The sequence below is a fragment of the Bombus pascuorum genome, chromosome 15, assembly GCF_905332965.1.
Source record: "Bombus pascuorum chromosome 15, iyBomPasc1.1, whole genome shotgun sequence".
Classification (NCBI taxonomy): Eukaryota; Metazoa; Arthropoda; class Insecta; order Hymenoptera; family Apidae; genus Bombus; species Bombus pascuorum.
In genome coordinates, this window is record NC_083502.1 from 3,516,617 (window position 1) to 3,541,185 (window position 24,569).

Genomic DNA, 24,569 nt, shown 5'->3' on the forward strand with positions numbered 1-24,569 from the left:
ACATTATAAATAAATATGTTATAAGTAATTACATGCGTGATCGAATCCCTTAAACTCAAGGATTTCATTCCTTTTTCATTCTTCCATTTAGAGTTTTATATTTATAGAATGAAGTGTTAGCAGAATATAGTTGAATATTTATATAAATACGAAAATTTATATTTTCTAGTAATATTACTTTGAATAAAAAGGTATTCCATATAGAAACGACGGGTAATTTTACATTTCCCGCCACGGTTTATAAGATATAAGTTAGAAAATGTATCACTGGATGGCGCTTTAAATATCCAAATTATTCTGTGGTTTGTACAACTAATAACGAATGATTTAGTGATCGATGACCCTTGAGGATGGGAGTATGACTTTTCGTTGTAGTTTAACATAACCTCTCTTTTGCAATGTCTAAAATCTTTAGAAGTTTTTAAGATATGTGTGAAGTGTACAGTATTGTATTTTTATACACTTCGTAATTATCAGTCGAAGTGTTCAGTCTATGTTCTTTTTCATACCTTGCAATTGTTTAAGCAAATAAGCGTATACTTTGAGGTTATGAATGACCTTTCTGTATTGTTTATGAGAAAATACATTCTCGTTTTAAATGTACGTAAAAATAGCGTACAGATTTACGTCACTTGATTGAATAACTAGATATGATCTCATGATTCTACTCACATTTAATTTTCGTATTTGCAGATATTTTTATTATCTGTAACATATATAACTTATATTTTATTATGAAGCGACGTCAAAGAAGGCCTGTTTTAGAACTTAATCAATCGCAGTCCGGTTTTCATGGAGAACATTTACAAAGTAAACACATATATTATTTAACAAATTTTTATTATTGCATTATATCTATTTTTAAATGATAAACTGTTACAGAAGTGCATGGCATTAGAGAATTTTATATATATACAGTAGCATTTTGTAATTATACATTCAATTTTATTAATAAAAAGAAATTGTTAATAAAAACTCGTACATAGATTTAAATTTTATGTAATATGTCTCATCATTACCTTTTTTAGACAAACACAAACATATAAATAGTGATTACCCTGGACAAAACATACCTACAAATCCTCTGGCAAATTTACTTTGTCACTATAATTCAGATAGTGATACTGAAGACTCAAAGAAAGATTGCAAATTAGATGATCAAGTTAATAATTTTTTTAAAGTAAGTAAGGCTTCTCATGATCATAATTTTTTGAAGAACATTAAAAAAAGTAAGATCTTCGAAATTTTGTAGGAAATCCAACTGATTGCACCCAAACAACCAGTCTCAAATGAATCTAGCAATGTTGCCTTAACAACAAATTCTAACACACGCTTAGCACATTATACAAATCAACAAGCACTCAGTAAGATACTATCATATCTTAGAATTTAGAAAATGTCTTTGCAATACTTTGTAGTTGAATAATGAAAACCATTTTAGTGTGGAGAGAATGCTTAGATGAATCTTCAGGTTACCCTTACTATTGGCACATTGAGACTAATGAAGTAACATGGGAAATGCCAGATGAATTACGGTACTTAAAAAACAACATTAAAACGAGCTCTGTTATAAAACCACTTTCAATACAAGAGTCTCATTGGGTTGATTTCTCATCAGTTACATGTAATTGTATTTTGTTGAATTTTTATTTTGTTCTTTAACAGATATGGATTCTTTAATCGATAGCATGGAATCTTTTTAGATCAACAATCCCATGAAAATATACCAGAAGGTATGATTCCGCGGGAAGTGGTGGCTCGAAATCGTAATAGGTATATTTGCAATGAGACTTTGCAGAAGCCAGAATCTCAAACTGATCCAGACACTGCTAACACATCTGATACCATGGATAATGATTCTGATGATGGGTATAACGCTAAGGCATTAGTAATTTTAAATCTCACTTTAATAGGTTTCTTAAAAAGAACAATTTAATGATTTAGGAAAATAGAAATGATCACATCCTATGGGAGTGATGAAAGTGATTCAGATACAGTGGATGAAAATCGATCAAAGAACAATATGAAAGAATCATCGGTGAAGAGCACAAGTACAACACCAAAATTGAAATGTCCTGAAAAACTTCCTACATCAACTCCTATAATCCAACCACAGTTACTGACAATTTCTCAGAATCCAAATCAGATGTACGAAAACAAAGGTACTGTAGAAGAATCAACGGTAGAATCCGTTGACTCGAAACCATCTGATGATGCAGAGGCTAAGTACTTAATAAACCAAATTAAACAAGATGCTGTTCAAAAGATAGATTATACAGATAAAATTAATAATGATAGTCGATTGATGAAAGAATCGGTAACAAAGAAAAGCAGTAATAAACACAGTGTTGACTCCGATGTAGACTTTCGCATTTCTTTAGTGCCTGGTTACGATGAAGATTCAGATGTTGAAGAAGAATCTGAAGATAAACAGGAGAGAAAAGCTCTATTTCCAATTCCTCAAACCAAAGAAACCATGGAGAATATGTTATTAGGTAAAATTGATGGTGATCAAATAGCAGAGAGTAATGACAATGAAGAAATTAATAGCGAAAGGAAAAACGTACAAGAAGATAATGACGACATTCTAGAAAGGTTAGAATGCAGAGATGATTCAAATACTAAAACAGAGGAGGATATGCAAAAGGGAAACAAATTCGTCGATAACGTACATGGTCGGAATAAATTTTTTCAAAGAAAAAAACGTATTGCTTTTGATGGTAAGATATTTTACAAATCAATAATTATAACACGAATTAAATTAAAATTCACTTATTTTTTTAGTTCCATCTACAAAGATAAAAACAAATAATGATAATGAAACGAGTAAACTGGAAGTGGAGATCCAACGCGAGGAAATGAACGCTTGCGACGAGCATCTTATTGAACCTCAGGTTGATCAGCAAGAAGAAACAAACGCTACGAACGAGAACGTGGAAGAGAATGTTTCAACTTGCAAAGATGAATCAAATAGTACTGAAGGAGAAACAAGTACATCAGAAACGAATGGTGAATCCAAAGAAGATGAAGGGGAAGTTAATCTACTATCCCAGATCATACTTGAGAAATTAAAGTTTCTATCAGAAGGAAAACCAGGTGTATCGCCAGTTCAATTGATGTCTATTCAGCTACAAGTAAATAAAATTCCTTTTTACATAGTTATAAGAGATCAACCAATATAATGTTGTATCAGATAAAATATAATGTCGTATGTATGAGATCAACAAGTATAATGAACAATATATTGAATATTATGTTGCAGACATTGTTTGTTGCGTGGGAAGCAGGTTGTTTAGAAAAGAATTACTTGCGTAGATGGTTGAGTGACACCAGTCACGAATTGGAACGCTTGGAACAAGATGCAGCACCACCTGGATGGCTATGTCAGTGGGATAGGTATAGTATACCATCTAAAATTTGTGTATTTCATATAAATAAACATAAATCGTACCATACAAGATATCGTGTATGTTATACACGTCATTATTCTAAAAATCTTCAAGCCATGTAATCTTTGCACATATCATTAGCAAGACACTTAATAACGATAACGAGTGAAAATTTCAATCTTTTTGTTTCAAATTAATTTTCTTCACGATATCGTATCTTGAATTTAAAAGACGAAGTATTTTTTCGAATATTTTTTTAATTCCTCTCATGATTCATAGTAAAAGAATTGAACGAACAATTGTCGTATCCTTATTAAGAAAGTTAATCAATTTGATTTTATCAATTTCAGAATAAAACATTACGAAATTCTTTAAAGTTTTTAGGATCATTAATTCTACTTACGTCCCTTAAGGGACAATATTTTTATTAATTAAATTTATTGAAAATTATACATGAATGTGCAAACAGTACCGGGTTATCTTATAAAGTAACTAAGTAATAAAGAGATAGGTTTGTGTTCAGAGTGGAGCCTCAAAGACCAAATGTGCATTATCTAAAATTATGAACGAAGAATATATGTGGAAGAATTAACAAACACTAGGAGCGTTGTTTAGTGACTTAAAGCATGAAGATTATATTATCCAGTATATTTGAACACTTCAAGAACTAAACTTCTGAAATAACTAGAGTCAAAAACTCGCCTCAACAATGTGCAGAGACAGAGATTATACCAAATGGATGATAAAACCATCCATTAGAGATGCAGTCATGAAACCTGAGAAGTATTTGAAAGAGATCTTAAATCATGTGAGTGTTAACAGACTTAGTAACCTGAAGGGATAAGTGATAAAAGGGGATGGTCGTTGCTGGAAGAAACCATTAAATATCAAAAGAAGCTTATACCAAATTAACTCAAGTTCTTCTTGGACGAAATCATATGAAGGAACTAGGAACCTAAAGAAACTAGGCATCATTGAAAATATTTATTAAGTCATTGAAACAAGTTGTACACAAAGTTGTTAGTCAAAGCATCAAAATAACAATACTTGTAGACGATCATTACATATATATCGTACGAAGTTTTCGTTTCTCTACACTACATTTTATGTACATGTTTTTAATGTCACGTATATACGTCATTTGTTAAAAAAAAAATACATTTCATGAAAAGTTGTATCTTCTACATGTTTAAACAATTTGTTGAAATATAACAATTAAAAGGCGCTTCCCTTGGTTCCTCAACGAGTGCACGTCGTTGTATATCTTTGAAAGTCATCCTCAGGCCTTTGCGCCCTTAGTTACACGCATAATCAATCCGCTTAATATTTCGCTAGCGTAACGCAGATATTGTCGACGTAATTCTCAATGTTCGAGTTTGCGGAAGACATCGCCTTCTATGTAACCGCTAAGTAACACTTAATCCTTTTATAATAAAAGGGCCTCGCTGACTTAATGGCACACCGAGCTGCAGGTAGGAGTATTAACTTTTTGTTTTCTAGCTAATAAGTTGCTTCAGAACTCAGGAGGACGTTCTTTTCATGGAGTAACGTCTTTCCAAAGTTTATCAATGTAAAGAAAAAAACCATGCAAGTAAGTCACTTTTATTCGTCATTGTGCTACATCCCTTTGTGGGCTTTTTTCCAGGTCGCATAAGCGATATTATTACCAGAACACTGCCACTGGAATTACACAATGGACTTATCCGGATACTGGCATCGCCGGTGGAGCTGAAGAGATGGAAATTTGTTCCACGCCTCCTCCAGCTGAGCAAGAAGATATTATTATACCTGGTATGGTGAAGTTTTGTGATATAAAGTTAGACCCTTAATTTATTTAGTGAATAATGTATGCTTCTGTTTGATAGCAGAAGAAGAAGGACTAAGATCAAAGTCAACGAAATCAGAAGGTGGAGAGACAACAGAGGACATGACGATGCCAAGGAACAGCGACATAGAAGCTCCGCCTCCACCCCAAATTTCAAATCCGAGCCCACCTCCACCCCCAAGAATTTACGCTGAGGATTTGAAGAGGGACAAAAGGAAACAAGATAAGTGCAACGACAAATTGGATGATAAGAGACCACGACTAGGAGAAGGTGCATCCTTATTAAATCAATTTTTCTTTACACACTTAGGTATTTTAAATATAAATTGATATATTTCTTTCCGCAGAGGGAACAACAGTCGCGGAAATAAAACCATTAGAAAATTCTGTTGCCCCATCCTCTGCCTTACTGTCGCCTCAGCCTGCAAATCTTGCAAACGTAACTAGCGCAGAACCCCTGCCACCAGGTGTCGATTTAACAGAAGCACCTTATGACATACCTGCAACTGCCCTGAAGAGAATTATTTATGGTGCTGTGCAGTCACAAGGTGCTGCGCTCTACGATGCAACTGCGAGAGATCCGACAGTTCCTATTCTAAGTCATCCAGCAACCATAGTACAAGAACATTATCTTCAATATCCAGCATATCATCAACACTTACACGCTGTATGTTATTAAATGTTCTAATATAATCAGGTTACTTCTGTAATTAATCTTGTTATATTTATTGTTAAATAGCCAGCGGCCTTAGTACTTCCGCATAAGCACAATGTGCAGCCTGCGATTCAGCTAATACCTGACTACACTCCAATATATACGAATCATAAGGTCATTGAGAAGCCACCAGTTAAAACAGCGAAAGAATCTTTAGTGTCTGCGCTAGATTCATTTTACAATGACATTGCGCGAATAGAGAATATCGGAATGGAGAAAGTTCCTCAGAGACAAGATACTACGACGGTGGAACCATTGTCCTTACCAACAGAGGAAGCCAAATTAGAGACAGAGCAAGAACCTATCCCTGTTGAAACTACTGTGAAAGAAAAGAAAAGGAAAAGGGTAAAATATTTAAATAAAAGAAGTAAAATTAATTTGGTATATATAGATTAGAAAGAAATTATATTGTGTTATGATTTCAGACAAGGATTGGTATTAGTAAAAAGCATAAAGAAGTCTCTAGTATGGTTGCAAAATGGCAAAAGGTGCAACAGAATTTCGAAAATACGTAAATTGGTTAGTTAATCTAATATTTGAATGTTAAATATTTTATATGTAAAATTTGTAATATTTTGAATATTTATTATATGTAAAACTTTAAATATTATTTCCAGCTGCAACTTTCCGATATTTAGATCACTCAACACAAATAGCACACTGTACTCCCGCCAGTATAGTGACCCCGTACCTGCAATTAACTTTATTATTCTCTGCGCTCCCTTTTCTATTTTTAAAATTTGACGAACTTACTATAAGAATTGGTAGGTTCTGAAAAAAGAATGTTGTAAATTTTGAGGAGTTATAGATATGGTTTTCTTATCATTCTGTACAAAGTATAGGCTGATCTCTTTTAATGCTCATCAACTGTGAGAGAAGAATATTATCGCGATTTATAAGCATTTGAAATAAAAAAGTATTGTAATTTAATAACATTCAATTCCATTGTCTTCGCGTATAGGTTTATATGTACTATGCTTTGAAGTATTTAGGATTTATTTATCCTCAAATATCATGCAAGAAAAGTGTTCTCCCATCCTATATAATTTAAAAATCAAATATTTCAGTGCTGCGTTATCAAAAACAAATTGCTACCTCTTATCACAGGTCTAGGATTAATTACCTATTTTTCAAAACAACAAAAAGAGGCTTCTACTTGTTTGTTTAAGGTTATGTAACTTCGTTTGAATGCAAATTGAGGAGATAGTGTTATGATCATATTTAGGTACTTTCATAATAATGACATAAATTTCAAAACTGAAAATCACACAGAATTCATAATTATTGTAGAAAATTTATAAGATTATATGTATTACAGATTCAGTTTGTAATAATATGTACATACATATATGATTATCAAAAATATATATATGCGTATATAAAAGCAGACAATTATAATTGGTACTTATTTAAACTTACATTTATTATTTCAGATTTTAATTAAAATTTCTACTGTATATTTCAATTAACTTTGATATTTTAAAGACTTATCATTTTATAAATAAAATTTGTTAAACTCGATTACAATTGGAGAAAGCCACGACTATCAATGTTAAGTGATAAGCTTTGAATATCTGGAAAATAAAATGAGTACTTCAAATACAAATAATAAACATACATCGACATTAAAAGAGAAACTCACGCAAAATCAGCATCTAATTAATCCTTGTTTACGAGTACGTGTAAGGGATTTAATTCTTTAAGGTTATATAATTTGAACCTTTTTATACAATTAAGATATTTAAAGAAACGAAATTTACAATTTGAAAAGTTAGAAACTAATTTAGAGAAGAATGGAAGAGTAGATAAATTGTAGCTGTTAATCTATTATTTTAAAAATTGATGAAAAGTCTGTTACTTAACCTCAAAGGTATAAAAAACATGTTTATCTTGTTTATTATTTTTCAGGAATATAACATCAGTTGGAAATGCCTAGAAGACAATAAATACGAAACTAATAATTGCACAATGCAATTTGAAAATTACAAGCTCTGTAAGAAATTTTGGGTAATTATACATATATATATTCACTAAGTACATTAATGTCAGTTCTGAATATAGTGTGCTTCAAATATTTTATTAATGTTTTAGAAAGAAGTAGTGTTCAATAGGAAGGTACAAGATATAAAACCATACCTCCCTTTACCTGAAGAAAGAGAACAAATAAAAGAAGAGTACCTACAATCTCGCAAAAAATAGTACAGTTTTTTTATGGGTGTTAGGTTTTGCATATAATTTTATAGCTACTTTATAAACGTTATTTATATCTACAAAATCATTTTTATCATAATCCTGAAATATATAAGAGATGTATTCCTAAAATAGATAACTCTTTGTTCATTTCTATAATTACATGGATTATACGTAAAAGTAAAGTAAATGCAAAACAGTCTTTTGTGCTTTTAATTGTATTATTAATGCATTAAAAATATATAGATAAAATGTGTATATAACTGCTCGCAGTAAGCGAAATATTTATGTAAAATTCCTGTTTTTAACATCTTTGGCAAAAACAAATGTTCAAGAAATTAATACATACATTATTATATTCGATGAGTTATAAACGATACAGATTAATACCTTACATAAAAAAGAACTAAATATCTAAAAATTAAAGTTACATAAACAGTGTTTTAATTAGAACAGGTTACATAGCTTTTGTTAATTACTATTTGTACAAGTGTGTCCATAAACACCTAGGTAGTTAAAAAATTTAGCATTTCGAGTTCCTACACGTTCGGTAAGTTCCTTTGAGACTATGTATGTACATATACTAAAGTTTACAAAAAACTCGTTACATCTATTAACATTCTCCACTTTACTTACAATTTCGAACGAATGCTTGAATTAATTTTTTCTTTTACAAAATGCAATGCGTTAAATTTCTTAAAATTATGTATATCGATAACATAAATTAGACTAGTAACAATATTAAATGCAGAAATAGAAAAATTTTCGCTTAAAACATTATAATGGAATTTCAATGCATAAAATCAATGGAAACTCGATAATACACATTTCAAAAAATTAGTTAGTGTTACATTGACTTATTTGTTCGTTTTATTCGTACAACGTGGGAATTATTTAACACTTAATAGTTGCATATACTGTTTCCTAACTTACAAGCCAGATTATTCATTTCAGTTTACAAATTAATTAATATAATTACTCTTTATATACTTTACACCATCTGCTATTGTCACCAACTACATATCTTGTAGACAAAAATTATAATAATTGATTGGTATTAATAACAAAAAAAGATCAGGTAATTAATTGTTGCATGATTTCTGACTTCTGACTGTGATTTTATATATCTTTTCCCACGTTGAAAACTTATTGAATTTTTTTAGACTACGAATTTTTAGGCAAATTCATATTTTTATAAACACAAATAAAAAAGTGAAACCTAAGCAGGCTTTTGCTTTACCTATTGAATATTGTAACTAACAATATATTTTACGCATTTTTACACTTTTAAATTCTATGTATTTTTGCAACTTCAAATTTCCCATAAATGCATAAAAATCCGCAATGAGTATGTAATAAAACGTCATTTGGAATATTTTATAAAAAAAAAAAAAAAAAAAAAAAAAAAATATGAAATATCGTGTATCTTTTCTTCAGTTACTCGCTAGGTTCTTTAATCAATTCGATTGACTTGATTTAATCTAAGTCAAAATTTGTGATTCAACCTTATCGTTATCCACGTCAGTACACGATGTTTTCTATATTATTTGCAAAGATTCTTCGTTTCAGGAAGCCGATTAAATATAATATAACATACAGATACATCCTTACGCAAAATAAATAATGTCTTCTATCTTATTACACCAGCATTACACCCTTTCTCTTTTATCCATATCGAAGTTCATCTGCCAACTTGCTCAGAATTTTCACGCAAAAGAAAACTTCGTCCTTTAGCAATCACTCGAAACGAAAGAAAAGTTTCTGTGGAGACCTTCAAAAGTTCAAAAAATCTCGAAATTTGACTCTTAAATTTCTCCACAAATTTTTTAATTTCTCTAAAGGAAAGAAATATTCGTTTTATGGGAAAATTGAGCAAGCCAGATTCATAATTTCATTTTCCAGACAATACATGTTAAAAACGAAGAATTCGATGCGCAACAGCTAAAAGCTTTGCGTGCTTTAAATAAATGCTCTATGCACAGTCAGAGTTACGAACAGAACACAAAAAGACAAAGTAGAGAGAACGTATGTGAACTTATTTGAGAGTATATACACATAAAGAAAGCTTCTAGGTTCTTCTTTAATTATATCACAGCAACATGAAATGGAAATGGCTTCATCTTTGCAACTGAATTGTTAACATTACTTAACAGGTACTCTCTCTATTTTTAGATATATGATCAGCGATGGTTGTATGCTCGAATAAATTCCTATTATCTACTGTCCAATATTTGCGTTTTCATATTTGAAATATTCTTTTGTTCTTCTTATCAATCGTAATTCTGAAATTTCTTCTGTTTGTCTGCTCTGTACTCAGTCATTCGTAGCTCTTTCCGACCGTTTGTTCGTATTTCTTCATTTTTAACATGTATCGTCGGCAAGTAGTCAGTCTGCACGATCTTTAATACGGAACGTATGAATACGGAAATGACGACACATCTGACGCACCTAAAGGAATAAATAACTTATTAATAATAGTTTATATAGGATGTTTCTGCAATCATGGTACAACTGGAAAGGATTCCTCGTATAAAGCTCGTAAATATAGAATAACATCTTTTTTTTTGTATATTCATTAAGTACACATGCATCTTAATCACACATCTTACTCGGGGAAACATATCTCATCTTCTATGTCCTATATTCTCACATTTTATTCTCACAACCAACTCTATTCAATCTTTCATATCTGATACTTCAAAAGTTGCATATTAAGCTATCGATCTCTCTCTCTCTCTCTCTCTCTCTCACTTTCTGCATTATCTACAACTGTATATACTATATCTAATATCTAATATTTATTATCTCATATTCATTAACCCAAGTCCATTCCACAGCTCACATTTTTATTCCACATTGTATATTTTGTATATACTACCTCATATCCCATATCGCATAAACAAAATGTATTTATAATTACAAGCTTCCGGGTGTACCATGATTTCGAAAACTCCCTGTATTATAAAATGTTCTATTGAAAATAATAATATAAAACTTACCACACATGTTCCATAGTGAATATGTGCCAATAAAGCTATAATGGCAAGAATATATGTGAATACCAAATCTATACTAGGCAAGATAAATGAGAAAAGGGCTGCAACTGCTACAGGTAGTAATATCCATGATAATAGTTCACATCTGGTATTGCTCATTTGTGAAACAATTAAACGACACTGTAAATTTTAAAGAACATAAATTAATTAAATTAATTTTTATCAATCAAACGGTTTAAATTTAGTTCTCTGACTAATTATCTTACACAGATGTTTGAAAAAATAGTTCCAATTGCTAAGAAAATTATCCTAGGATCTTTGTCTATGATATTACTAGGTGAATGAACTACCCAAATTGTTGAAATCGAAAAGAGTACTGCTAGAGGCAGTAGAGGTCTTATGGCATCTAGGAACGTTCGCATTTTACCAGTCTTGTCCCTATATGATCTAGAAATTGCAAAATATATTTTGTTAATATATGAGAAAACATTACTAAAAAATGTAAATTACTTTAATTGTATTGTACTAACTTATATATATTCCATAGAACTACAGGCAAACTAGATACAATTGCAGTGACATAAAGTAATACTTCAAACATTACACCAACTGGTATACCACCAGGAAACACAATCTTCCAGGCTTTATGTCCGCCTATACTAGATATGACAAAGACAATAATAGTAGCCTAAAAATTTTAGAGATAACCATAAATTACATGAATCACTTATCAATAATTTAATAGATACTTTGAATAAATACTTACTACCATAGATAGATCATATCCCCAAGGAAGAAACAGTACCCCTGTGTTATACTTTTCCCAATGAGTTAAGTAGAAACTAATAAACACGTTCCATAGAATGAAATACATTCTTAATGGAGATACACTATGGTCTGTCCTACCAAACACAGAAAACATACAAACACTAATGAGCATTGTTGTCCAACTATCTAGTCCATGATCAAATAGCTCTCCTAAAGGACCTGATGTTTGTGTACGTCGTGCTTGTTTTCCATCAATACCATCTGCAAAATAAACATTACATTAAATACAATAAATTTGTAAATTCACAGGAGATATTAAGATTATACTTACCAAGAGTATATGCCATAAAAACATTGAATGCACCCAAGGCAAAAACCCATCTTGGTATAGAAGGATACTGTGGCTTATCATCACTTGATGCATACAAATAATAATCATAAAATGCAAACAATGTGAAGTTAAAGACAGTAAACAGAAATCCAGAGAAAGTTAATACGTTTGGGGCAATCCACTTCGGACAATACTATAAGAAAGTTCCAAATTGATATATGAAATTGAACAAGTAATTATAAACAAACATTTTATATAAAGGATGTACCTGTACTACTTTATTCCAAAATGGATGCATAATATATACACTGAGAGGGCTTGTATCCACTGAGCTATACTGAAAATATAGATGAATTTTCATCTAATATGTATGTATGAAACTGTATGTATGAAACTTTCATAAAATATGTATGAAACTGTAGTCTTTTCTTAAATCTATATTATAATCCTGAGGTAATAAACTAACAATAAACGAACATTTTTACCACGCAATTCAATATTATTCAATACAAATTATGAAGAAAAATACTTAGCTAAAGGACTTACTTTATAGTTCTCGAAGCCGGTAAGATGTTGTTCGGTGAGATACTTGACTTCGAGATTTAATTTATGATACATGTTGATGTACAGAATTCGTCTAACCGCTGCGCTGGAGAAAGACGTGCTTCAATCCCGATTCGAAATCAATTGACCTTGTTTCACTTCATGGGAACGTCAAACGACATTCCCCGGAATATGAATATACATGAAGGTTAGAACTGTTCATATAAAAAGATTAATAATTTCTAAGCAGCATGTGCTGTTTGCAAAGTAAACCCGGCATGCGTCAGTTCATAGTAACAATATCTTATGTAAATGACGATACCTTATCTTAAAACGCAACTCTTGCGGCAAGCAGAAACTCGTCAAGGCTGATACTCACGTGCGCGAAAAAAAGATCCGTCCAGCCGAATTAAAATCGAACAGGAAGAACAACACGCAAATCCCGCCTATGAAACTGCGTACTGATACCTATTCATAGATTAGCTCTAACGTAGTCGAGTCCTTGAAGAATAATAATATCTCGTTAAATAATAGAAGCTAAAGATAATAGATATGCAGAGGTCAAAGTTGAATATACCAATTGAATTATTTTAGCGTTTACCAATTAAATGTTTATTGAGCAAAATAAGATGCGACATTGTACGTATTGAAATTATAACTGAATCATATATATAGAGTAACATTTGAATCGTGATACTTAAAATAGATTATATAAATGAAATAACCGCGTTTCTCTCTGGTTTTCTGGTTATGTAATGGGATAATTACTGCAATTATTCTTCATTCCTGATTATAATGAAAAAAATTTGTCAATTCATGCTATCTATTGAATCCAGTATATCTCTTCTATAAATAGCAATATTTAAATTGGTTGAATATGTATATTGGTTGTTTTCATGAAAATAAAATAAATGAAAATTCTTCTGTATTATAAATCTTTTATATTCTATATTATATTGTATTCATTATGTATGATAAATTATGTCAATGTCTATGTTAAAACATTTCTGAAAATGTTGACATTATGACTTTATTAAACAATACTTATAATACTTTATTTTACAATATTTTTATTACAAATCTATGTTACATATTACATGTTTTGCAACAGTATTAGACTAATTTATTAATGTTAATGCTGTAGTACCTGTAAAATGATGATCAAGATAAATCCAAATTTACATTGAAGTGCTTCATAGGAACTATAAATTGATAGAACTCACACATATTACTTCGTTAAGTGGTACCGAAGAACAAGGAAAGGTACAGAAAATCCACTTCCAAAGAAAGTAATGAAAATTGCACATAACTTGTATCTGTTGTCGATGCTAAAAGGTAAGTTCTGTGAAAAGAAAAGTGAAATTTTTATTATTTTTCATTGATAAGGAAAGGAGGGATAGTAAATGTTTAAAAAAGATGCAGTTAATTATTTCAAGTTTCTATAGCTTATTTTTATTTTGACAAAAAATTATTAAGTCAGATTTCGTTACGTATTATAGAATAATACATTATCTTTTTACTTACGGCACCAGGAAAACCTTCTGGCCCGTGATCACTTTTGTTAATAGCAGTAGTTTTGAAGGATCTGGTGAATCCTCGTAAAGCTGATCTTACAGTCAACATATTTATAATTTCGTATTCCCTACGTTATTCTTCAATTACCTGAATAAAATGGCGATAAGTCGTCTGCTCTATACAAATCTAAGATGCATTCACAAATGCGACTAAAATCTAGTTATTTCATTGTTGTATCATGAGCAGAGGTGAATATAGAGATCGCCAATGCAAAGTTAATAAAACCAGAAAATGCACACTAGGGACTTCCTGGTGGTCAACATTCGAACTATATGTACATTTTTTTGGAGCTTCTGGTGAGAGAAATGTATATACACACGGCGAGAAAGGAAATGTGCATTCACATGGGTAACCAACGAGAGGTAAGGACGAAAAAACATGAAAATTGCATAAAAGTTTAATTAAATACTCGAAACAAATTGTTTTTTCTTATATATATTATAGAAATAACAATCAGGATACCATCCCACGCAAACCTATAAAAAGTCGAAAAGTAAAATCGGTAAACAGCTAAGAACACGCGAAATTTAAAAAGAAATCGTATAAAAAAAGATCCTGAAATAGATTTCGAAAATTCCGAGAAATGATGTCAAATTTCCTTTAATATAAAGATTATAATCTTTTAATATAAAATCAACATTTTAACAAAAAATTTTTCCAGGACTCGAATATTTAAACTTTGATGTATTCCTGGAAAATGACATCATTTTCAAAAATTGGCGAATTTGTGTAACCTCCTATAGCCTCATATTCTCCTGATACAAACCGCTATTTTGGCGGACAAGTTATTGCGCTCGAATTTTTTCAGAATGTTAAGCCATTTTTAGGAATTTCAAGAAATTTCAAGAAATTTCGAATACCTCTTATGGTATCTTATTCTCTTAATACTTACTAATACTTACCAATACATACTAATCTTCCCGAACTCCATCGTCGTTTTTTATTACTTATTTCTTAAACTTATGGGTATTAGGAAGGATTTAATGATTGTGGATGATGAAATGCTTTTAAATTATTAGACGCCTTATTTATTTGCAAATTAAAATTGTTTCATTCAATACAATTTGCAGGTTTACAATAATTATAGAATTTTATAATCTATTTATTTGCTGTAATATGTAATAATTCGTGTGGTAATTTGATTTCGTCGATCAACTGATGTTTGCTGAAAAAACTTTTCTCATATAAAAATGACAATCAAAAATTTATAAGTGTGTACATTATGGTATATTTTGCTGTTAGTTTTCGAATTGACGCTAAGCATCTGCTTTCGGCTAGGTTTTTATTATCATTGACCCTTTCACAGTGGACACACTCGCTTTAGTCACTAAAAACGCCGGACGAAAATATGTAAATATAGTTAGACCGTTTGACCGCCAGAGGCGGTAATTCATAGAGCTGAATTTCTCCCATGCTGAAAATTATGCAGAAAATTAGAATTGTTGCATATTCGCCTTGATACATCGTGAATGTAATTGTAGATCTGCCCTAAAATTGTAATATTACTAAATATTTCAAGTTGAAATAGAATTATTGGGTCTTCTTTTCTTGCATTATTGAATTGAATAAATATTATCAGTGAAATTTTACAACTATAGTACAATTTTACATAATAAATTCTTTTATGTAACAAATGAAGCTTTGGAAGTCAATTTTACGAATTAGAAGTCAACTAATATGATCTTAATATAAAATTATATGAATTATATATAAAATTAAAGAAAATACATCTATAATATATAACTTGTAATTTGTTAATTTACTAATATCATCAATTAATAAATTTGAATGCAAGAAAATCTTGGAATAGACTGTCTTGTTAATTGACGAAATTCGAACTCCATCTAATTATTAAGACAGCACTGTATCTAGTAAAAAAATAAAACTTTACCTATTTGAAATCATCTAAAACAATCATTTCTTATTTTATAATTAAATGATAAAACACGTGGAAAGGTTATGCAAAAATATTTTAAGCTTCTAAACTTATTTTACAAAAATTAAATTACATTATTAGTTATTATAAGTAATTTGTTATTACTGATTTAAATATTTTTTGTCTATTGTAATTTTGTATATCATTAACCACGCATTATTACAGCTAAAAAATATTCTATGCAGTTTTATATATGATAATACTCTCTAACCTAAAACTTGCTTAAAAAGTGGAGTACTTGCATTAATACCCATTGTTCTGTAACTATTAGTAATTTCTCATATATATCTAATTTCAATAAAAAAATTATCATGACTGACAACTTGGATCGTCTAAGCAAATACTTTAAACAGACTCTAAAACCTACTGTAAGAACCAATGTAAGTCAAGCATATTTAATAAATCAAACCAAATAAACTATCTTAAATTTCTGATTTTGTTTTAAATATCAATCTTTAGGTACTGGAATGTCGTGTCTGCGAAGAAGTATTTACTGTTGATGGAATAAAAGTACCAAGATTACTACACTGTGGTCACACAGTATGTCATTCATGTCTTTTACGATTGAGACCTTGCATGACAGATCAGCAGTTCTTATTGTGTCCTTTTGATAGACAGCCAACAGGAATTAGTCAGAACAATGTCTGCAACTTGAAAAAGAATTTTGCTCTAATAGAATTGCTAGAGAGACTAGAACAGTCCAATAGTGAAAAACTATCTATACTTGAAAGGGAGAGATTCCAATCTAATCAAACTTGCGATGAAGATGAAGCTCATACAGCAGTATTATATTGTACAATTTGTATGACACATTTGTGTGAAAATTGTGATAGTACCATTCATTCTTCAAGGACTTTAAGCAAACATAAACGTGTAACTCTATCAGAGAAACCGAAGGACAAACCAAAGTGTCCAGTGCATACAACACATGTTGCAGAATTTACTTGCACTCAGGAAGGTTGCCATAATTCCCTTATGTGCTATTTGTGCAAGGATTATGGTAGACATAGTACGCATAAGGTAACAAATATAGTTTGTAATTAGTGATCAATATTCTACTATCTATTCTAATTGTAGCTAGCTTTGGTGGAAGTTGAGGCAGAGAATATTAGAAAATCTATTGTCACTGCTCTGCAGAAAATGACACAATTTATGGAGAGTATGAGAGATACAGCACACAGAATAGGCATGTTTGCTCTCATTATTCTAACACTTTCATATTTTATTTCAATTCTTTATTGAACAGTAGTTAATACAAGGATTCAATAAGTAAATCCATAGTAAATCTTTATCATGACTGTTGTTATTAGAAACGGTGATACAAGAGCTAGAAGGATGGGCAATAGAAGATGCAAGACAAAGAGTACGTCAGCATTTTGAGGAACTAAGAGCTCTATTGGCTGAACAAGAAAATGCAGCCATCTCTTGTATTGAAACAGAAACCCGTGGGAGATTATGCGCTTTAAGCCAGCAACAACAGGATTTAACTACCACTAGGTCTCAAGTAGCTAATGTGTGCATTCAGTGCGAAAGTATTTTGGATTCTGAAGATTGGAAGTTATTGAGTAGCGCAACGAAAGTTAAAGAAGTGTTAACTACGTTGGAACAACAGCAGCAACATTATGCTCAACTTGGCCCTGACTTCCTCACACCTGAGTCCTCTATACCTATAATATTCAGCCGTGTAAGTGTTTACTTTATTAAGTCGAAGTATCACAATAATTCATAATGGAATTACAGGACAACAGAGTACATATCGGCACGAAGATTGACATGCGCGTGGTAATCTTAGGATTAGATGGTGCTGGAAAAACAAGCATTCTATCAGCTATGAGAGGCATCACGCTTTCCGGACCGCCAATTTCTACAATTGGCTTTAATGTAGAAAGTCTAGAGTATAAAAATTTGGTATTCACTTTATGGGATGTTGGTGGACAACAGAAGTTTAGGCCACTGTGGAAACATTACTATCACAATACACAGGCAGTAATCTTTGTAGTTGATGCCAGTGATAGATCTAGATTCGAAGAAGCTCAAAATGAACTATCAAAAATTGTAAATGAACGCGAATTGAAAGACGCTTTATTCCTGATATATGCCAATAAGCAAGTGAGATATCTTTTAAAATATTTTCTTATACATGAGTCATTGATAAACTTCTAATTAATTTTATCTATGGGGTTTTTGATCTATTGCTTTTTAATTTTGTAGGACCTCGCTGGTTGTGCCAGTGTCGAGGAATTAACTGATATCCTGTGTTTGCAAAAATTATGTTGCGGCCGAGCATGGCATATACAAGGTTCATCTTCACTTACAAACGCTTGTGGTTCTACACAAGGTCTTGACTGGTTAACCCAGCAATTGGGTGCTCATGAAACCTTATATACCATACCTACTATATCATAAAATTTATGAATGGCGATTATGCCTTATAGAACGAATGAGATTACAATGAAGAAAGTTCAGATTTTGTATTTACATACTTAGCCTGCAATTTGTTTTATAAATTACGTATTGCACATTCCGCGTATATCTTCCTTAATTAATTCAACAATTGTGATAATGTTTTGAAGTTATGTTTAGCTTATTGCCTTTGATATGATGTAACTATCATGTGATAATAGCCGTATTAATCGAAAGGCGAAAATAAACGGCCTGGACACGTCTAGAAAAGTCTTATTTATTTTATTACATTGGTTACTTGGTTTTGCTTTTAATACATAATCGTATCAATCATATTTATATTTATATTTCATTCAGTCATGTCTGCATACATCCAATCATTCTTACATTTTAACTGGAGCGAGCTGTTTAATACGCACGTACACTGTACGGAAATTGAAATAATATATAATATATATATTTTTATATATATATATATAATATAGCATCATTAAATTACATTTCAATTATCTTTCAATTGTATATAAAAACACTTGACAAACAAAAACGGAACAACTTAGAGTCTTTCATGGAGCTGTGCCATGGGGAGAGGAGGACACGGGGCAAGATGACTCTATATGATATATATATATATATATACACCATATGTATTCTGGTAGCACATAATGAGCACTTTGATTTCTTTTTTTTTTTTTTTTGACACTCAACGTTCAGGACAATAACCTCACATCGATGAATTTCATGGAACACGACCGAACGATTGAAGACTAGGTTTGAAAATTCAGGCTACGAAGATGAGGCCATGTTTCTTTAGAAAAAATGAAAGAACTCTTATGGGTACACTGACTCAAATTGTCCACGAATTTAATAAATATTTCTTTTTCCCCTTAGAATTTCATTCGATCGAAAGGGAATCCGATTCATTTTATGGCAATGGTTAGTTTTTCTTTTTTATCGCTATGATTTTTATGTGTTCTTATGAAAAGTTAGTGCGTGTCGCGGCCACACAGCTCCTGGAATACAGTCTGTGTTCGTGTCCATCACAACACATTATTTACAATTCATCATGCTCCTGAAAAATACGGAAAGACAAATTTTAGTAATACGGCCAAAATGTTAAGATGGTGGGAATTGTTTCATCTCATTCTCAGCAACGAAGAATTCTAGCCATTTTATCAATCAATTTAAATCAGAGCTAAATAGAATCATCATGAGAATTAAATAGAAGGAATAGTTTTTAATATTTTTTAAATGAAGCTTACTTCAGTATCAGGGACGTTATTGTCCTCTTCATCTGCATCTTCATCCTCATCATCATCTTTATTATCTTCATTTTCTTTAGTCTCCTTTTGTCTCTGTTTTCTTTCCTCCTCATCTTGAGCCTCTTTCATCTTTTTCTCACCCTCCTACAACGCGCAAATGATCGCCAAATAAATTTATGTAACTTGATACTCAAAATCGTAATAATAATTATGTAACTTCAGCAACGAGGAATTCCAGCTTTTTTATCGCTCATTAGAATCAGCAACGCTTCTAACATCATTATTTTTGCCAATAATTAGATATAATCTTTCTTAAAACTTACAATAGTGGGTTTCCAAACTTCTTCCCCAAATTTACGAGCAACCTCAGGATCATCCGTAATAAGGACATTGTCGAATATTGTACCAGATTTTACTTGCCAGAGATCGAAACCGATAGCGCAAATTTCGTCCCTCTTGTATAATTCTGGGTCAGGAGTGTATTCAGGATTGTCAATTTCTGGGTGGATCCAGGGTCCTTTGTAGTTAGGATTATCAATTTGTTTCGGTTTCCATTCACCCTAAATACAAAGAAATTAATTTACGTAAGTATAAATCTGAATTTGATTTATTTAGACACAATTTTGTACAACTAACCTTATATTCGGGATTATCAATCATTGGAGCTTCCCACTCTCCATCCATTTCATCATCCCAATCTTCAGGTTTGGTGGCCTCTGGATCAGGAATGTGCTCGGGTTTGTCCCAGTCCTCTGGTTTTTGGTCATCTGGGTCGGGAATGGTAGCATTGTCGTCCCAATCTTCAGGTTTGCTCTGGGACGGATCTCTGATCTTCTTTGGTGGAAGGAACTCCCAATCTGCTTCCAATTCACCTGATTCAACCTCCTCATTGTTGATTAAAACCTACGAAACAAATACAAACATTTAAATAAAAGGAAAGCTAACCATTTTCCAAAAAATACGTATGTATGAATCACAGAAAATGTCGTTCTTTGCTACTATCGTAAATAAGCAACATAACTTATATACACTTTACGAACAAGATAATCATTGCTCTTCGAGATCCTCTAGCACCTATTCTCCACAGTAAATCAATGAGAACATGTAACTCTAGGCTCGATATATACTTCTACAACTTAATATTATAATTATACTCCCTTACCTTGTATGTGTTGTCAGGCTTAATAATCAGAGTATACAAGTTGGTATATATATCGTCCTTGCAGCGGATATCTTTGTTAATCAGAAGATTTTTGCCTTTGTAACTGAAGATCACATGAACTTTCTTTGTTCCCGGTCCACAAATATCAGGTCCTGTGAAGAAGTATCACATTTAGCAATGATCATGTTCATTGGATTTCTGCCAAATACATATAATACATACTATGTATTTTTATAACAAAGAGAGAAAGTAACCCTAATAAGTATTTTTAATATTCGCTAGATCTAACATTTTGTTGTTTTATCAATCATCTTTAATTAATGAAATGGTTAATGTATCTTTAAAGGTACCTGAAATATGTATGACTACTATATTCAGGGCATAAGTAAGAATTTGCTCTCCGAGATCCACTAGCACCAGCATGCCACAGGGCATAACCAGTGACTCTAGGCTCGGTTTCTTATTCAAATCGCTTTAAAATAGTTAACGATTCTTACCAAACATGATCTGATATGGACTTTCACCATGCATATCTTTTTGGTCCAGCGAGCAATCAAATACTTTTACGTATCCACCACCGCAATCGATATTTTGTTCATGTTTAACAGTAAATTGAATAACAAGGGTTTTGTCTTTATTGCTGAATGGCTTGAATTTCGTGCTCAGGGCATAGAATCTGGCATCTTGGGATGTTTGGATACCTGTTGCAAATGAGAGAAATTATTGTATCAGTTGTTTTATTAAATCGTACATATAGAGAATCATGTTTTTCAATTCATATAAATGCTCTATAAGATATAAAAATTTCTTTACCTTTATCATTTTCTGGATTATTCCAAAATTTTCCATGGCTTAAAACAAACTTTCCAAATTCCTTTCCAGGATGTTCAGAATATATCCAATTCTTTTCCCAGGAATCTGTACAAAATTTATTCATGAAAATGCTAATTTGATGCTAATGGTTTTAAAAATCTTATTATAACAAAATTCTTGATTACAAGATTTTAATGTAAGAAATATAAATACAAATCTAACAAACAATCTACAGCACGAAATTTTCTAGAATAAAAACATTAAGATTTTTGTAGCACAAGATGTTATATAAAGAATAAATTGTAGCATAATAAATAATTTGCAAACAAAAACAATTACGAGATATTTTATCATTTTTAAATATGTAAAACAAGATCTTATGAAAAAGCATCATTTATTATGCAACAAAATCTAATAATTATATAAATAACAATTTCGAAAATCTTAATATTTTTATCAAATTTATATCATCGAATTTAATCGGCTATCTTTCGCCAGAGATAGTAATCTGAAAGTTATTAGTCGCATTTGAACAGAATCGATATCTATATTGATTATCATACGTTTTCGAGAAAATGAGATTTAAAAATTTATGAAGTATACTCGAATTTGATTAATTCTGAACTGAACAGAATTGAATAATCAACAGGAGGTTATTCTACATGTGAAAATAAGTCGAAACTATAAAATAAAATCTTTTCATAAAATGTTCCGTTTTCGAGGAAATGAAGTTTAAAAATTTACTAAATACGTACCGAATTTAATTAATATGTTCAAACTACATTTTCTTGAAAATCATAAACTGAATAGTCTAAAATTGAAAATTTTACATCTTGTTTACTTAAATTACATGTAGAATAAACATCCTATAGATTGTTTATTCATATCCAATCGGTAATTAAGTTCACACATATAAAATATATTTTCAAATTTGTTTTCATCGAGAACAAAGCTCTGTATGAAAACTTTTAATTATTGTATATTTTAGATATATTTTTTATATAGAATCACCCTCTTGTCGGTCGTACCACAATTATTGGGACACCCTGTATAATTGCATCGTTCTCAGTGTTCAACACAGATCAACCAATCGATTGCGCGTCATGTCGGCGAAATGCAACGTATGCTTATAGCCCTCGCCACGAGACGGTTCTCATGCCATGTTCACGGCGACTTCGATTTTCGTCTGTGGCATATGGTATCGTAAACAATTCTACGGCGCTTGATCATGAAATCTAGCATCAATTATGTAGAAATCCGTGTGCACATATAGAGAGTACGGTATTGCGGAAACGATCGAGGCAAGGGCGTGTGGTTACCAAGGAGAAATACACCGCTCGGTTTCTCTTGGAATCTATTAACGATCTTTCTGGAAAGTACTCCCCGATAAATCAATTTTCCACTCTACTACACAACTATCTTAATTAAAGACATGGGTGTGGTTTTTTCCTATGAAAACACGTAGGGAAGTTCCGTTAATTGTTCTAGACTATCTTTGGTTTGGGTAGTTGGATTTCGAAACGGAGTTACAGAATAAGAATGAAATTACGATGGAAAATGTCTAGATGCGTGTTTACTCACCGTCAAGGAACTTTTCCTCAAAGTAGACTTCCGCGGTGACGATCGTAACCGCCAACAGAAGGAAAATTGAGCTGAAGAATCGCATTTTCAGACGCCGGGACAACGAAAGTCCGGTCGACGAGGATACTTACTCTACAACGAACTAGCCGATAATGCTCGAATCGTGGACGTGGTTGGTGAGTTAGCGGCTGTTGGGGTAGACAGATGGAGGATGCTGATTGGCTGAAACGCAAGCACCAATCAAAGCTGACCACGCTTAACCAACAAGGCGCCGCGCCGTGGCAGTTTATAGTCATGCTGCACGTACTAACTTCACGTCACTGATTACCTCATTTTATCTATTGTCGATATAGTAGAGGATATGGGATAATGATTCAGTGAAACGTTCTTATTGGTCGCCCTGCTGATGGCCATTATTTGCAGCAATATTCAAATAGGACTGACTTTCATGAATTTCTTTCGATACATTTGTTTTAAATATATGTATACAACATTGGATTGTTTTTTGATTTTGTATGATTAATAAACCAGAATATATGTATAGATTAAAATTATGTAAGAGATTCATATAACATAGCCTTTATAGACATAAAGGCATCACAGGCTTGACAATGAAAAGCTGATTGGGGAAAGTGTTTCGTCGTTTTACAAGGGCAGGTGAAAATTGGCCTCGTCATCAAAAAAGATCTTTCGCGAGAGTGCTGTATGTCTGGACAAACTTCTTGGGGACTGGTGGGCTCATCCTCAAAGTGATATGCAGGAATCATTTAGTCAACTCCACATGGTATATTGTGGTACTATAGGGCCCTTTATAGGTCTGTCTGGATGTTTCTAAAAAATGGGCCAAATTTCTCTTATAATTATTACAAAATTAACGAAATTAATGAATAATTGTATTAAAGATCGAAAAATTTTAAATAAAGATTACTACATGTATGGACTTTTCATTACTATTAATCAATGTTAATTGTTCTTTTAGAGCTTTATATTGATAATTAATTCAAAAGAATTCCATAGTATTGTTAAACATTTGTTGTATTAAGCTGCAAAACACAGCGGTAGATAGATAACGAATAACCG

General features: G+C 31.6%; 5 protein-coding genes across 8 annotated transcripts; 3 read left to right on the top strand and 2 right to left on the bottom strand.

The window, feature by feature from the left end:
• The first annotated feature begins 318 nt into the window (after positions 1-318).
• On the top strand, positions 319-7,333 carry LOC132914694 (formin-binding protein 4-like). Of its 2 annotated transcripts, none has more exons than XM_060974015.1 (15): positions 319-600; positions 694-810; positions 1,029-1,180; positions 1,253-1,364; positions 1,442-1,624; positions 1,704-1,869; positions 1,945-2,720; positions 2,785-3,134; positions 3,263-3,396; positions 5,035-5,180; positions 5,255-5,485; positions 5,562-5,881; positions 5,954-6,274; positions 6,355-6,448; positions 6,547-7,333. In XM_060974015.1, exons 2-14 carry the CDS (start codon positions 735-737, stop codon positions 6,442-6,444), a joined length of 3,057 nt encoding a protein of 1,018 aa, XP_060829998.1. In that variant the 5' UTR covers positions 319-600; positions 694-734; the 3' UTR covers positions 6,445-6,448; positions 6,547-7,333. The 2 variants fall into 2 exon arrangements, with proteins under 2 accessions (XP_060829998.1, XP_060829999.1); XM_060974016.1 differs by having other exon boundaries at positions 5,258-5,485.
• Positions 7,334-7,373: 40 nt separating this feature from the next.
• LOC132914700 (coiled-coil-helix-coiled-coil-helix domain-containing protein 7) lies at positions 7,374-8,318 on the top strand. The gene is made up of 3 exons (XM_060974031.1): positions 7,374-7,605; positions 7,838-7,936; positions 8,021-8,318. Exons 1-3 carry the CDS (start codon positions 7,516-7,518, stop codon positions 8,126-8,128), a joined length of 297 nt encoding a protein of 98 aa, XP_060830014.1. The 5' UTR covers positions 7,374-7,515; the 3' UTR covers positions 8,129-8,318.
• Positions 8,319-9,515: 1,197 nt separating this feature from the next.
• Positions 9,516-13,065, bottom strand: LOC132914697 (ethanolaminephosphotransferase 1-like). The gene is made up of 8 exons (XM_060974023.1): positions 12,761-13,065; positions 12,483-12,551; positions 12,215-12,407; positions 11,882-12,144; positions 11,646-11,803; positions 11,382-11,562; positions 11,119-11,295; positions 9,516-10,567 (listed from the first exon to the last, which is right to left on the bottom strand). Exons 1-8 carry the CDS (start codon positions 12,830-12,832, stop codon positions 10,505-10,507), a joined length of 1,176 nt encoding a protein of 391 aa, XP_060830006.1. The 5' UTR covers positions 12,833-13,065; the 3' UTR covers positions 9,516-10,504.
• A 2,837-nt stretch (positions 13,066-15,902) lies between these two features.
• On the top strand, positions 15,903-19,476 carry LOC132914833 (E3 ubiquitin-protein ligase TRIM23-like). Of its 2 annotated transcripts, none has more exons than XM_060974269.1 (7): positions 15,903-16,358; positions 16,434-16,648; positions 16,728-17,288; positions 17,346-17,454; positions 17,579-17,952; positions 18,009-18,377; positions 18,480-19,476. In XM_060974269.1, exons 2-7 carry the CDS (start codon positions 16,580-16,582, stop codon positions 18,672-18,674), a joined length of 1,677 nt encoding a protein of 558 aa, XP_060830252.1. In that variant the 5' UTR covers positions 15,903-16,358; positions 16,434-16,579; the 3' UTR covers positions 18,675-19,476. The 2 variants fall into 2 exon arrangements, with proteins under 2 accessions (XP_060830252.1, XP_060830253.1); XM_060974270.1 differs by having other exon boundaries at positions 15,903-16,203.
• On the bottom strand, positions 18,933-23,654 carry LOC132914834 (calreticulin). 2 transcript variants are annotated; one of them, XM_060974271.1, is made up of 8 exons: positions 23,490-23,654; positions 21,909-22,013; positions 21,593-21,796; positions 21,096-21,247; positions 20,570-20,836; positions 20,257-20,493; positions 19,934-20,077; positions 18,933-19,743 (listed from the first exon to the last, which is right to left on the bottom strand). In XM_060974271.1, exons 1-8 carry the CDS (start codon positions 23,572-23,574, stop codon positions 19,726-19,728), a joined length of 1,212 nt encoding a protein of 403 aa, XP_060830254.1. In that variant the 5' UTR covers positions 23,575-23,654; the 3' UTR covers positions 18,933-19,725. The 2 variants fall into 2 exon arrangements, with proteins under 2 accessions (XP_060830254.1, XP_060830256.1); XM_060974273.1 differs by lacking the exon at positions 18,933-19,743 and having other exon boundaries at positions 19,977-20,074; positions 20,253-20,493.
• Between the last annotated feature and the right edge of the window lie 915 nt (positions 23,655-24,569).

Bases quoted from the DNA above. Each gene is read 5' to 3' on its own strand.
- LOC132914700 (XM_060974031.1), top strand. From the start codon at position 7,516: ATGAGTACTTCAAATACAAATAATAAACATACATCGACATTAAAAGAG. The intron at 7,606-7,837 runs GTACGTGTAAGG...ATTATTTTTCAG, and splicing joins TAATTAATCCTTGTTTACGA to GAATATAACATCAGTTGGAA. The intron at 7,937-8,020 runs GTAATTATACAT...TTAATGTTTTAG, and splicing joins AGCTCTGTAAGAAATTTTGG to AAAGAAGTAGTGTTCAATAG.
- LOC132914694 (XM_060974015.1), top strand. From the start codon at position 735: ATGAAGCGACGTCAAAGAAGGCCTGTTTTAGAACTTAATCAATCGCAG. The intron at 1,870-1,944 runs GTATAACGCTAA...TTAATGATTTAG, and splicing joins GATAATGATTCTGATGATGG to GAAAATAGAAATGATCACAT. The intron at 2,721-2,784 runs GTAAGATATTTT...TTATTTTTTTAG, and splicing joins AAAACGTATTGCTTTTGATG to TTCCATCTACAAAGATAAAA.
- LOC132914697 (XM_060974023.1), bottom strand. From the start codon at position 12,832: ATGTATCATAAATTAAATCTCGAAGTCAAGTATCTCACCGAACAACAT. The intron at 11,563-11,645 runs GTTAGTACAATA...TGCAATTTCTAG, and splicing joins GTTCTATGGAATATATATAA to ATCATATAGGGACAAGACTG. The intron at 10,568-11,118 runs GTAAGTTTTATA...TTATTCCTTTAG, and splicing joins TTCACTATGGAACATGTGTG to GTGCGTCAGATGTGTCGTCA.
- LOC132914833 (XM_060974269.1), top strand. From the start codon at position 16,580: ATGACTGACAACTTGGATCGTCTAAGCAAATACTTTAAACAGACTCTA. The intron at 17,455-17,578 runs GCATGTTTGCTC...TGTTGTTATTAG, and splicing joins AGATACAGCACACAGAATAG to AAACGGTGATACAAGAGCTA. The intron at 18,378-18,479 runs GTGAGATATCTT...TTAATTTTGTAG, and splicing joins TGATATATGCCAATAAGCAA to GACCTCGCTGGTTGTGCCAG.
- LOC132914834 (XM_060974271.1), bottom strand. From the start codon at position 23,574: ATGCGATTCTTCAGCTCAATTTTCCTTCTGTTGGCGGTTACGATCGTC. The intron at 21,797-21,908 runs GTAAAGAAATTT...CATTTGCAACAG, and splicing joins TAATCCAGAAAATGATAAAG to GTATCCAAACATCCCAAGAT. The intron at 20,494-20,569 runs GTTAGTTGTACA...CTTTGTATTTAG, and splicing joins TTGATAATCCCGAATATAAG to GGTGAATGGAAACCGAAACA.